A 13,547-nucleotide genomic window follows, 5' to 3' on the forward strand; every position below is an offset into this window, starting at 1 on the left:
TCTACATATCTCTTCATAACACTTGGTATCTTTTGGCCACCTACCTCTAAATAAATCTAGATAAATAAATCCATCGAAAAGTCAGACTTGTGTATTTAATTAATAAAGATAGCTTCCTACAATAAGGAGACATTTTACCCAACCTCAACACAAAGGTTCTTCTTCTGGTCTGCCAATAGAACAAAGTTGAGCTTTCCAACAAGAAACAAAGGTGCCCTATTAAATGACTGCTATAGTTCTCATCTAGCAGCACTTGTTTTCACAATTCTCAAATCAATGTGTATCCTGAGCTCAGCTTCCAAGTCTGTGAAATAAAAAGTAAATATATGAATTAGAACATGGAAAGTGTCCAGACCCTCAACCCAGAGCCACTAAAATACATAAAATCTTTATTTTATTTTATTTTATTTTATTTATTTATTACATGGTGCTGAGGATCCAACCCAGTGCCTCACATATGCGAGGCAAGCACTCTGCCACTGAGCTATATCCCTAGCTCGAAAATATATAAGATCTTAAAAGAGACCATTAACCCAATCTATGTCCCCAGACCAGGAGATGAGTACAGCCAGGCACAGAGGTGGCAAGTTGAGAGGCTCTCCTGAGCAAAAAAAAGGTAAAGGGTCATTACCTCCAGGACCATGACCTGAGGTCACTTGCTGTTTTATCCCCAGAAACAGAACATGCAGAGAAAGAGCTGTGATTTCCATTGTATTTTCCAGCAGCTGGCACTGCCCTTCATGGGGAGATCTCACACATCCACACTATGAAACTAAAGCTCAGAGCTGGGAGGAGGAGGCTCTGAGCAAAGAAGTGCCGTGATGAAAAATCTGCTCTGGATTATGCCAATGATCCCAGACCATGCCACACCCAACCTCTTAGTGTTTATGGGAGCTTCAACATTAAGGGCCAAGAGCAGGGAGGGGAAAGATAAAGATTCCACCAGGTGAAGGTCAACTGGTATCTCAAGGCAAGATGTTCCACATAAAATCTGAGAGCACAGTCCAGCCTTAAAACAATCACAGAGCCGGATGCACTCACGCACACCTGTAGTCCCAGTAATTTGGGAGGCTGAGGCAGGAGGATCACAAGTTCAAAGCCAGCCTCAGCAATTTAGCAAGTTCAATATAAAAAATAAAAAAGGACTGGAGATGTGGTCCAGTGGTTAAGCACCCCTGGGTTTAAACCCTGATTACAAAAAAAAAAAAAGAAAGAAAGAAAAGGAAAGAAAGAAAAGAAAAACAACCACAAGAGTATGTTGAACAGTCGTTGTGGGCCTACTGCTCAAAGAAATGGCCTCTGCTCTCACAAAAGTCTTTAAAATGATGGGGGAAAAAGCTGTTTCAATCTATTTGACAAACCAAGTCTCCTCTAAGCCCTGAGTAGGAAACTCAAGATTCAGTTGCAGAACTTGAGGCTAACATGTGGTCTCTTTCTGGTCCCCAATTGAGACTGAAGCACTAAAGATTTACAGGTCATAAAAATAGAAGTATTTCCCCACCTAGAAGTGGACCATCTAAAAGGAGGTGAAGAAAGAGAGTGGGTAGGAGGTGTGGTTATAGTTAAAGTATTCAAACTTTCATTAATAGCCAAGGAAGAAAAGCAATGTTAATTAGTTGCACACGTTGGCTGTAGCACTAGGAACTACACAGTTGTGATTCTATTCGATCCCTATTTTAGAGCTAAGGAAACAGATTCAGAGGAGGCAAGCTCACAGTTAACTACTGAGAGTCTTTATTTCTGCCCTTTTCTTACCCCTAGAAAAAAAATGCAGTATGTTGACCAGGAAGAAACACTGGAATGAACATGAAGTCAAATATGATCCAGATTTTTGAGCTGAGGTTTAATCATTTAGAGTCACGTGGCTGTCCCCAAGGCCTGGTCCCCAAATCATGCATTTAGAGCTTCCAGGCGGTTCTCATCATGACGATGAAGTACACATCAGTGTCAATGGATGCGCTCACACCTGCATAATAATTCATGAACTCCTCTGGGGTCACCTGTAGTGAAAAAGTTAAACACCAAAACAAACTTTGTTTCAGTCCCTTTTAATGGAGATCCATCTTCCGTCCCTGCAAAAAGAAGGAAAACTTCAGTCAAGGAGGTTGTGTGTGTGTGTGTGTGTGTGTGTGTGTGTGTGTGATCAACACCAAGTAACAGATCTAAAGCAAAAGCGAAGGCAAAGCCAAGCTGGGGGTGGCCGCAAGAGAGGCTCAGGGCAGGTGAGGAAGGAAGTCTAGAAAACGTCCAGATCAGCCTAAGTGGAAAGTAAGACATGGCGTCATCTTTTCTTTATGAGCAGCAGCCCAGGGGTCCGAATACATAAGACTGAAATTCCGAATAAGAAACAAGTGGTCTTTAATACTGTCTTCCTGTGGCCCATCCAAAACATGCCAGGTCCTGTGTCAAGATAAGGCAAGTTTCATCTTTCAGAACCTGGAGTCGTCCTGTGGGTAAAGAAACAGATATCTGGTCAACTGGCCTGGCTTTCATGCATTTCCAAGATAAAAACTACTCATCCAAGGCACAGAGTGAGCAAGACCATTGCTTCCTGTCCCCACCTCCCACCCTACCAGGTTCTCTCTCCATTCTAAGCCTAGGACTGTCTCTCTGGAATCCCCCAGTGATGATTGTGAACTCTGGGTTGGGTATGACTACAAGGTCTGTGATATTCAGGTGGCATCAAATGCTGAAACTGCAAAAAAAAAAACCCAATAACCTTTGAGAGTATTTGAGAGATTAATGTGGCTGATTAAGACAATGTCATAGTGTATTTATCCATACTAGGATTTTATAGTACTTTCCTTTTGGAAAGAAGGAAAAACACCCGTCAGTCTTTTGTGCTCATGGGAGTGGGTAATGTGTGCACTCCAACTGTGTTGGCTGACATGATGTGCTGAGTCAGGAAAGACGTGTCCTGCTGGACCTCGAAGGTGCTCATTTATCCCAAAACACAGATCTTCATATATGCCAGATGCAGGCACAATATTGATGGCTGATTGGGAAATTCATTGTTCTCTAATTAACCCACAATTTTCAGCACTCATTAGGAACTGAAAACATCACAAAGAGGGAAATCCATAAAGAACCAAAAAAACTCTGTCCATAACAGCACGCTCTTCCCGCGCCACATTTTTGGTAGCATGTCTATCTCTTCCAAGGATCATAGGAGTTCATTGACCCACTTGCCTTTTTTTTTTCTTTTTTTGCCAAAATTCTAAGTAAACAGAAAAGAAAAAAAAAAAAAAGTCACAGAACCCACAGTTTTTCTTCCTTGTCTTACCCTCTACCCTCACCCCTAATCCCACAAAAACAAAAAAAAGGGCTTAGGATGAAAGGCATTTAGCTGAGCCAATAGTGGAACTGTGGTCTACAAATACAAATAAATAGTATATGCACAAAAGCAACTTATTTTCTTTCTTAAAAAAATTTACTATAAAGTTTCTCTGTATCAACAATTCTTATGCATTTAAAATATGATTCAAAGTACAAAAGTTTGAATCATTTCTCCTGAACATTTTTATCATGCCTATTAAATGAGAAACCCCTGTAAGCCCTTCAGGGGTTAAGCCCCTGTAAGCATAATGCCCAGTTAATAAGTGCTCAATAAATGTTGCCCAGATTTATCATTATGCTAACTGAGGTTCATGTGCATATTGATGGGCATTTACTAATTAAAAACAGGAATGTCTGATTTGTGAGAGCTAAGGATCTCAAATTTGAATGTACATAGGAGACAACTGGCACATTTATTAAATATGTAAATCCTAGGGCTTCACCAAAAAAAGAAAAAAGTTGGGCTCTGTTGTTCTGCAGGGCAGCCACCAACATTCATTCTTAATAAAACATCCCCCAGTGATGATCGTGAACTCTGGGTTGGGTATGACTACAAAGTCTGTGATATTCAGGTGGCATCAAATGCTGTAACTGCAAAAAAAAAAAAAACCAATAACCTTTGAGAGTATTTGAGAGATTAATGTGGCTGATTAAGATAAATGTCAAAAGGGGCAGGAGGAAGGACTTTAAATCATCTGAATCACAACAACTGGCTCTTCTGTGTGAGTTAGAGAAAAGGGCAGCTGAGGTTTCCCTTGGCAGTGAGGAGGAACCACCTGCAGAAGGAGGCAAGAGACACCCGGGGTCTGCCCGGAGTTGGGCCAATGAGGGGAAATGGCAGTTGGCTATTTTTCCACTGACATCTCCGAGATCAAAAGCCAGTCGTACTGGAAGAAAATGCACAGTTCCGTTGTTTCTGTCCTAAGCATCGGGCTGCTCTACAAAATCTAGACCCCTTTTTTTTATGTACCTCTACAATCCCTTGACCTAGAATAGAGGGAACTTCTCTATCCTTGACAAGAAAACATCAGTATTTCCTGTCCCCCACCCCTTGACACTACAACTCACAATAAAGTTTCATGGGAAAAGCTTGGGGAAATTCCCTTCAGAGGGCAAGGCTTATTTCTTTCCTCCAGTAAACACCACCTCTTCTTCCTGTCCAGTGCCCCACTTACCTTTTCTGGTGTTGCAAGGGGTTAAGAGGCAACATGCCTTAGGTTCTACCGCTGTTGACTGAGGCCGATGAGAGAATCCCCTTTCCACAACCATGACCCTTAGGTCACCCAAGAAAACTGGCTTTGGGTTTTACCATTGTTGTTGCTTTCAAATTCATTTGCTAGGCACACACCTGTAGTCCTGCAGCTAAGGAGGCTGAGGCAGAAGGACCACAAGTTCAAAGCCAACCTCATCAACTCAGCGAGGCCCTAAGCAACTTAGTGAGACCCTGTCACTAAATAAAAAGTACAAAAGGGCTGGGGATGTGGCTCAGTGGTTAAGCATTCTGGATTCAATCCCCAGTGCAAATAGATAAATAAATAATCAATCTATTTATGGCTATTGATAAAACACAGATGACATCTTCCTCTCATCTTAGATACAATGATGGGAATATAATTCCTTACCCTAGTATTCTGTGCTTTTATAACTTGAAGATAACAGCTAATGGAGACGAGGTGGTTGCTTTGTTTTCAAGTTCATTTTAACTTAGAAATGCAAGTAAATCTCAAAGCATGCTAAAGAGAAGAACCAGGGGAAATTCTCTTATCTGAAATTCCCTTTATCAAAAGTTGCTTTTTGATAAGCCATTTCCACGTAGCAAAGGATGATGACTAATGATGCCCATACGGATAAATGTAAAAGCCACCAAAACATAATGAAAAGCCTTGTGAATTTGTTGCAGAAAACTGAATCGTGGTCTCATTTTGAAGTTATATATGTTTTATTGAAGTCTATGTCATAGGAATGTGTCTAGCTGCATATGAAGAGTACAGCAGGATCCCCTACTGGTGTGTGTGTGTGTGTGTGTGTGTGTGTGTGTGTGTGTGAGAGAGAGAGAGAGAGAGAGAGAGAGAGAGAGAGAGAGAGATCTATTTTATTACTTTGTTTTTCAACTTTCTAGATGACCTCTATACATACAGTACCAATGTGTTAAAATTTCTAAGGCTTTGGGCCTATTTCCTATTAAAAACTTTCAAACCAAATAGGAGAAATTTCATTTAGATCAAACCTTTTTTACTTACCAGTCCGTCTTTGTCATAGGGTGAGTCAAAGTTATCCAGAAATTTCCGGAAGACCTGTTCCTCTGTCCACTCTCCATTTTGGTACTTTGGATGGTGTTTTGCATTGTACAACTCGCGAAGATCTTCGATTGTGATGACACCATCTCCAGTCTTGTCTAACTTTCTGAAAGCTTGCATAATTACCTCTTTTCTGGCTCTGGACATGGGAGGCTAGATGAACAGACACATACACATACACACATATGCCAATGAGCCTTTCCTGTATTACACATGATGAAATATCTTACACCCTCTGTAATGTGGACCAGCTTGTGTACCACTACATGGGATGGGACTATGATTGCTCACAACAGGCTCTCAGCCCATTTGCAGTCTCCTGCCCACAGTGTACAAACAACTTGCGAAAACCAAACCTCAAAGTAGCCGAACCAAACCACGTAAAAGCCAAACCTGGCAGATCACGCTGATTCACAGCCTACTTACTCTTAAAGTGAGAAGAAATTCATTGAAGTCTATTGTTCCATTTCCATCTTTATCAAATCTCCGGAAAAGCTCTTCAGCCTCTTCCTTTTCCATGACCACAGCATAATCATTTAACCCCTTTACAAATTCTTTGAAATCAAGGGTTCGGTTGTTATTGTCATCCATAATTCGAAACACTCTGAAGAAAACACACGCACACACAAAGTAAAAAACAAAAGCAAAAAATCCCCACAAAGAACAAGGTATAAGTGTAAAGATTTAAGAAAGAAAATGACTCAAGGTTTCTCAAAGTGAAATACAGAAGTCTGAGATTCTTCTCTGTGCCCTGCCAAAATTGGAAAGCCTCTTCTCAGCCTCTCAAAAAGAAAAATAAACCCTAAACCACACACATGCACATTCTCACACACACACACACACACACACATGCGTGCGCGCGTGCGTGCACACACACACACACACACACACACACTCACACACAATTGCATTGTGGGATTCTAATTATATGATATGTGCCAGAAAGGCCCATGTTAAAGGCTTGGTCAAGAGCCTATGGAACTATTGGGAGATGGAGGAACTTCTAGGAGGTATGTCCCATTGTAAGGAAGTTAGCTCATCAGGGGAGTGCCCTTGAAGGGGACATTGGGACCACAGCCTCTTCCAGTTTTTTTTTTTTTTTCCCTCTTTGCTTCCCAGCTGCCATGAGGTGACTAGCTTTGCTCCACCATGCACTCCTCACCAGGATGTGCCACCTCACCATAGGCCCAAAAGCAACAGAGTGGTCATGGAAATCATGAGCCAAGATAAACCTTTCCTTCCTGGTAACTTGTTTCTCCCAGGTATTTTGTTACAGTAATGGAGAACTCACACCATATATAAATTTTTTTAGGCATCCAAACTTTGCTTATTGACTCAGAAAGACCCAAACCCTTTCCATCTTTCAATTAAAGGAAAGCAAAAAAATATAAGTAAGTACATCAAAAATCCTATTTTAAGTTATGTTTCTTGATAAGATCCCCAGAACCTATCATAGAGTATAAATGTTGGTTTTCATTTTTTCAACATAATCCACTGACCATATAAAACATATAAATACTGTGTTAGTTACAGAAAGACTGCACTTAGAAACATGCCTCATTATATCCAGCTATGTTGGATCACCTCCACCCACAAGGTACTTATGTCCTTCTCATGAAAGAAATAACATAGCTTCTAATTTTGTTTAATTGTAATGCTTCAGGTTCTTCCATCCATCTCATCACACCCTATTACATGATCTTCCTCCTTCACACATTCCCTTTCTCCTCTATCATCTGCCACTACCTTCAGAACAGCTCTGGGCATTTTCTGTCTTGCTAGTATTCTGACAGGTAGAGTTCTCCGTTAGGATCTCAAAAACCTGAGCTTAATTTTCAGTTCTACTGGTAACTGGCTTTGTGACTTTAGGCATAAGTTGTAACTTTTCTGGGTCTCACTTTACTGTAAAAGACTGTCAGTTAATCTTTGGTTCCACATGAATGCTAAAATAATGTACAATTTTCAAGTCACAACTTACGCTTTTGCCTGTTAGTTTTTTGTAACAATAATATAGATTCTTACTCCTCTGAATTTCACACTTTATGTAAAAATCAAAAAGAACACTTTGCATGAGAGCATCACATAGATTCCAGAGGGAGGAGACCTGACTATTTTTATTTATTTGTTTGTTTGTTTGTTTGTTTTGCTGTTACATGTTTACAATGTTATGGTCATTCTGTCAAAATTCACTTTCTGGATGAACAAATGATAAATTTACAAACAAATCACACTGATACAGGAAATGGATTTTCTTTGTAAAATATATGTAAATTTATAAAATATATGTAAATTCAAAATAAATAATTTGTCATTTAAGCATCTTATGTTATTCAATAAAATTTAATATTGATTAGGTACTTATAAGGTGCCAAACTTTGCACTAAGCCCTGTGAGGAGGAATACAAAGGTAATGAGACTCCATCTCTGTCTTTTTAAGGAGCTTATTGAGAGAGAGAAAAACCAGAAGAACAGTCATTATTCAGTAGTTTTCATGAGAAGTGACATCATAAAAATAAAAGTTAAGAGAGCTCTAACAATAGCGACTGAATGATTGGAAGACAAAAACCTGAGAGCAAAGAAAGCCATTAAGAAAATCTTAGGAAAGATGCTTAGTGCCTGCACATAAGCAATTGAGATAAAGATAAGAAAAGAGTTCACAAGATGTTGTAGAACAAGAGTCATTAATGTGGTGGTCAATGAAGGTACTTCCTGAGTTTCCAACCCAAGAAACTGTTAGAGTGGCTTGAAAGGGTCCGGGCTGCAGGGGAAGCTCTGTTTGCAAGAAGGGATGATTAATTCTATTTTATTTTGGACAGTAAGACAACTTTCAAAGATATTCACTAGGTAACTGGCTAGTTAACAAGTTACCAGGCATCGTTCCTGAAGAAGAAGAAGAAGAAGGGGGGGGGGATATAAATTACGTGATGAGTTTGGAGCCCAGGAGAAGACTTGATGCTGAGAGTGTGGAAGGAGCCAGAGTAAAGATGAGCTCAACTCCAGAGTGGGTGAGATGTATAGTGAATTAAAGATGTTGGCAGAAGAATCTTGGGAAATGTCTGCATTTGTGCCATAATTGGGAATGACTGAGAAGGAAAACTGTTGGAAACCATCAGACTTTGATGTCAAAAAAGCAAAGGTGCTGAAGTCATGACAGACTCATTCTGGTCTTAGTCAGAAGACAAGGGGAGTGCCCTTGAAGGCAGGCTGGCGGGGGGGGGGGGGGGGGGAGTGGGGGGGGGGGTAAGGGGGGAATGAGCCAAGGGAGGGAATATTTCCTGGGATCTGGGATCAGAGTGAAGGAGAGTGTCTACCTGTCAACAGACCCTAGTGCAGGGTGGAGGGAAGGAGCTGCCTCCACTGAGTTGAGGAGAGACTTAGAGAAGGCAGAGGCCAGTAAGAGAGGCCAGGGATGAGGTAACATCTATTCACAGTGAAGGGCTGAAGAAAGTGCAGGGTGTAATGGCACCAAGAAGTGGAGAGGGCGCCATCAGCAGGAAGGAGTGGACTGAATGGACCAGGAAGTGGAGGGAAAAGCAGGGTTCCTAAGGAGACTGCTCTGAGAAAGAGGGAGACGCCAGCTGAAAGAGGAAGAGGTTGAAGAGATGGTACTGAAGGAAGAGGACTTGCCTTTGGACTGTGACCATGTGGTCACCAGGCTTCACACACCTGCAGCCTGGGCCTCTGACAGAGCTCCAAGTCTGATACCTGGGATGGTTTAAGGTGATATCAGATGGACCTAAAGCCTTCCACAACCTCTGGATGCAGAGTTGGGTGTCTCTCCCACTGACTTTCTGTACTTCTCCAACATACAACTGCTCCTACCACCAAGGGCCCCATTTACATGACTCTCGCTCTTCAAAGTCTCATCCCTCCATGGGAGCTGGAGAAGCCTAGTTCTCTGGGAATCCTCCAAGGTGTGCTCAATGTCTGGCCCACAGCAGACTCTCAGTGTAGTTTGTTATAATGCACAGGGTCTGCCCTTAGGGGCTCACAGTCTCCTTTTGCCCTTGGGTTTCTCAGCCCTGAGGGTGGCACACTACCAGAGGGTGTGAGGATTGGCTCTATCAAGACAGAGACACCCATAGCAGTGACCTGTCAGTTATCCCACAGGCAATCCCAGTGCCACTAGAGATGAGAAAGACAAGACTGCCTGAGAACAGAACCCCAAATTCTATAATCACTGCCAAACCACTGTTCTTTTCTTCCTCTTCCAACCCAGCCTGTACTTCAGCTTCTGGGAGCTCCTGTCTCATTGTCCTGCTAGGAGTCTGTGCTACCTGGCTGTGCCTCTCCCCTTACCTCGGGAGCCCTGCCCTCTTTCAGCCACACCTGGGCCTTGCTGAATCTGGGATTAAGAACTAAAAATGGTCACAAGAGACCTGAGAGATCAACTCTTCCAAACTCTGCATTTCACAAGTAAGGGAATGACTCGGCCCAAGATCACGAAGCCACTTCTAGCCTCACCTGGACCCCCCCACCACCAGCCTCTCTACTCCTGCATCCTACCTGCCAAGTCCTTTGATACCTGCAGAGCCCCTGGCCAGGCACTGCAGTCGGAGTCTCTCAATGGGATCCGTGGCCGTGGTGAGTTTCTTCTTGGACTGGATGGCCATCTCTCGGTCATGGCGTGCTGTCCCTGCCATCTGAGAGGAGAGTTCACAGCACATTAGCAGAGCTCCACCTGCCTCTGGCTGAACAGGAGATAGCAGCCTTGCTGAGAAGGAAATTTACAGCTCACTTTGCCATCAGATCTCCCAGGAATAGTCTCAAACCTCCTCCCAGAATTTCCAATTTTTAACCAAGCTGACTGTGTGCCTGGAATATTTATTACTTACTGACCTTGTCCTGAGGCCATCTGCTTTCCCCAGCTCAACAATGAATACAAAGCCATTTTCTTATTCTGAAGCCCTCCTCCCTCCATAAAAAGTCCAAGTTCTCCACACCCTCTTTTAGAAACAATAATGACGTATCCTATGTCATTTTATTTAGACTTCTCCATATTCCCTCACTCCACGTTTAATTAAGAGTCTCCTCTTTGGTCTAAACACTGGTTTTCATTGCTTCTGTCTTCATTGAGATTCTCAACACTAGGGCCCTGATGATTCTTACCAGCAATCAGTGTGTTCTCCTTGATTAGCAGGTATGTGTCCATTAACAAGGTTCTTTTTTTGGGGGGAGGGGGTCCCAGGGAGTAAACTCGGGGCCACATCCCCAGCCCTATTTTGTATTTTATTTAGAGACAGGGTCTCACTAAGTTGCTTAGCACCTTGCTTTTGTTGAGTGTGACTTTGAACTCATGATCGTCCTGTCTCAGCCTCCCAAGCTGCTGGGATTATGGGCATGCACCACCACACCCAGCAACAGGGTTCTTAAGACAGAAAAATTTTAAACAGGGGCTGGGGCTGGGGCTCAGTGGTAGCGCACTTGCCTGGCGTGTGTGAGGCACTGGGTTCAATTCTCAGCACCACATATAAATAAATAAATAAAGGTTTATCAACAAAAAAAATCTATATTTACTATCTCTCAGCTGACACACATACAATAAGATATCGTTCTCTCCAGCTTGGCTTTTGTGATTTAAGTTTTCAGAACAGGAGAGAAGGATGGTGTGGTGAACTGATTCCTCCTTTCAGTTCTCAGAACTTCCACAGTGGTGGAAAGAGCACTGGGCACTGGGAGCCTGGGGACTCAGGTTCCAGTCCCACCTCTTCACTGCCATCCCAACCCACCCCATGACATCAGAGCCGATCTCAAAGCTTCCACTGTCTCCTTCTCAGTTGGCTTAGATGATCTTTAAATCTCATTCCAACTCCAAAAACCAGTAATCTCCATGAGTCCACTCATCCAGTGGATGGAAGATTCTAGAAGCTACTTTACTTTGAGCTCCAAATAAAAGGATCAGGAGGGTAGGAAGAATGGCATTCAGTGCACACAAGAAAATAAATGGTGCTCGAATGGTTCTACCCTTGACTTAATGGCTCCCTCGCTGTCCAAATTCTGGCACTTCCCTTGAGGACCGCATAAGGACAGAATTGTTTTTATCAAAGATGACCGCCCTTGGAATTGTGCCCTCCCCTGTACTAACTGTTTTCCTATAACACCCTGAAAGGTCTCCCTATAAAGTATTCAGTATCTAACTTTCAGGAAAGGGAATCTCAAACCGAAAACTGAGGCTCGACTAGACAATACAGAGGAGCACACACTGAACTCACCCCATTTCCAGTAGCCTCCTTCCAGCTAATGAACAGGATCCCTTCTTCTTGCCCTCCCTCCTGATTTCCATCATGTCGCTAAAGATGGGAGTGCTTCACTCAGTTTTCTTGGACTCTGGGCCAGCCCACAGGAGTTCCAGCTGCTTTACTCCATATTGGTAAGAAATTGTTCGGCTAAAGCTACGCAGGGTCTCCCTTTGCTTTGTCCCGCACCGAAGCAGAGATTCCCTGGAATTCCAGACGGTGGCGCCCACTGCCCCTACAGACCCCATCTCCATCCACGGCAGGTGAACGTTCCTGTCCCACCTGGACATGTGCTGCCCTCGCAGTCGCCCCACTGGCGGCATGAACCTTCTCAACGCTGGCTTTGTCTCGTACCATTTTTTCACCTGACCTCGGACTGACATCCCTAGAGCTTGTCCCTGGCTTCCCATCCTAACTCCACGCCCACAGAATTCCTCATCCACCACCAGATTCTGGTGTCCCCTACAAGACCACTCCCACTCATCTCGCTGCTTCCTGCTCCCCACCCACCCTCCAGACGCCAAGTCCTCGCCCTGGCCATATTCTGTCCGTGGAGCTTGTTCCAGCCTTCCCAACTTCCAGGCTGCAGAGGCAGGACCTGCGGTGGGTGGGCAGCATGCCCTCTTCATCCTCTGAACCCCCTCAGAGGCTTGCTCCTTCCAGGAGCACCTGCTGCCCCTTCACCTTGTCCCACGGGCTGCCCCACCCCCTACTCCCATCCTCCTGTCCTCCAACCTCTCCTCCGCCTTCTCCACTCTCCTTGCTTTCCTACTTCCACACCGTCCATGACAGCAAGCCAGGAACAAAGAGAGACCTAAACTAAAAGCCCACAGTGGGGAGACAGGAAGATCTGATGTTTAAAGGATTTTAAGAGTGGAGTGCTCCTTTCAAATCTTTGGGAAAATATTAAAAGCATCAAATTCTAACAATTCTTGTGCCTCCTCTAGATGGTAAGCCTGTATTCATTCCTCACACAAAACCCATGAACTGATCTGAAAACAGGGATACCCAAGTCTATGGCAACATTATTCACAAGAGCCAGAAGGAAAAAACAACCCAAATGTCCACCTATGGATGGACAAACTGTGGAATATCCACACAATGGAATATCATTCAGCCATTAAAAAGGAATGAGGTCCTGATATATACCACAATGTGTATGAATCTTGACTACATTACACCAACTGAAAAAAGCTGTACAAAAAAAAGAGTCACATATTATATGATTCCACTTTTGTGAAATATCCAGAAAAGGCAAATTCAGAAGACAGAAAGCAAATTAGTGATTACCAGGAGCTGATACCGGGAAGGCAATGGGAAGTGCCTCCTTAATAAGCATGGGATTTCCTTTGGGGTGAAGCAAATGTTTGGGAACTTCATATAGGTAGGTGATTACACAACACTAGGATGGTGCTGAATATTTTAAGATGGCTAACTTTATGTTAAGTGAATTTCATATCAACTTTAAAAACCCATGATCATTTGTTAATTAGCTAGATTTAGTCATTTCACAATCTATACATACTTCAATACATGATGCTGTACCTGGTAAACACATACAGCTGCATCCGTCAATTTAGAAGTAAGTAAATAAAAAAGTGTGCCTGGTACATACACATCTTGGCAAAAGAGTTAGCTAAGGGGGGGGGGGGGATGAAGTAGTTAGTACTATTTTTTG

General features: G+C 43.1%; 1 protein-coding gene across 2 annotated transcripts; it reads right to left on the reverse strand.

Annotated features, from left to right (window-relative positions):
- Positions 1-1,738: 1,738 nt before the first annotated feature.
- Capsl (calcyphosine like) lies at positions 1,739-10,276 on the reverse strand. 2 transcript variants are annotated; one of them, XM_027936230.2, is made up of 4 exons: positions 10,140-10,276; positions 6,060-6,237; positions 5,577-5,786; positions 1,739-2,000 (listed from the first exon to the last, which is right to left on the reverse strand). In XM_027936230.2, exons 1-4 carry the CDS (start codon positions 10,274-10,276, stop codon positions 1,899-1,901), a joined length of 627 nt encoding a protein of 208 aa, XP_027792031.1. In that variant the 3' UTR covers positions 1,739-1,898. The 2 variants fall into 2 exon arrangements, with proteins under 2 accessions (XP_027792031.1, XP_071467989.1); XM_071611888.1 differs by lacking the exon at positions 1,739-2,000 and adding an exon at positions 4,653-4,707.
- Between the last annotated feature and the right edge of the window lie 3,271 nt (positions 10,277-13,547).

The sequence above is a fragment of the Marmota flaviventris genome, chromosome 5 (genome assembly GCF_047511675.1).
Source record: "Marmota flaviventris isolate mMarFla1 chromosome 5, mMarFla1.hap1, whole genome shotgun sequence".
Taxonomy (NCBI): domain Eukaryota; kingdom Metazoa; phylum Chordata; class Mammalia; order Rodentia; family Sciuridae; genus Marmota; species Marmota flaviventris.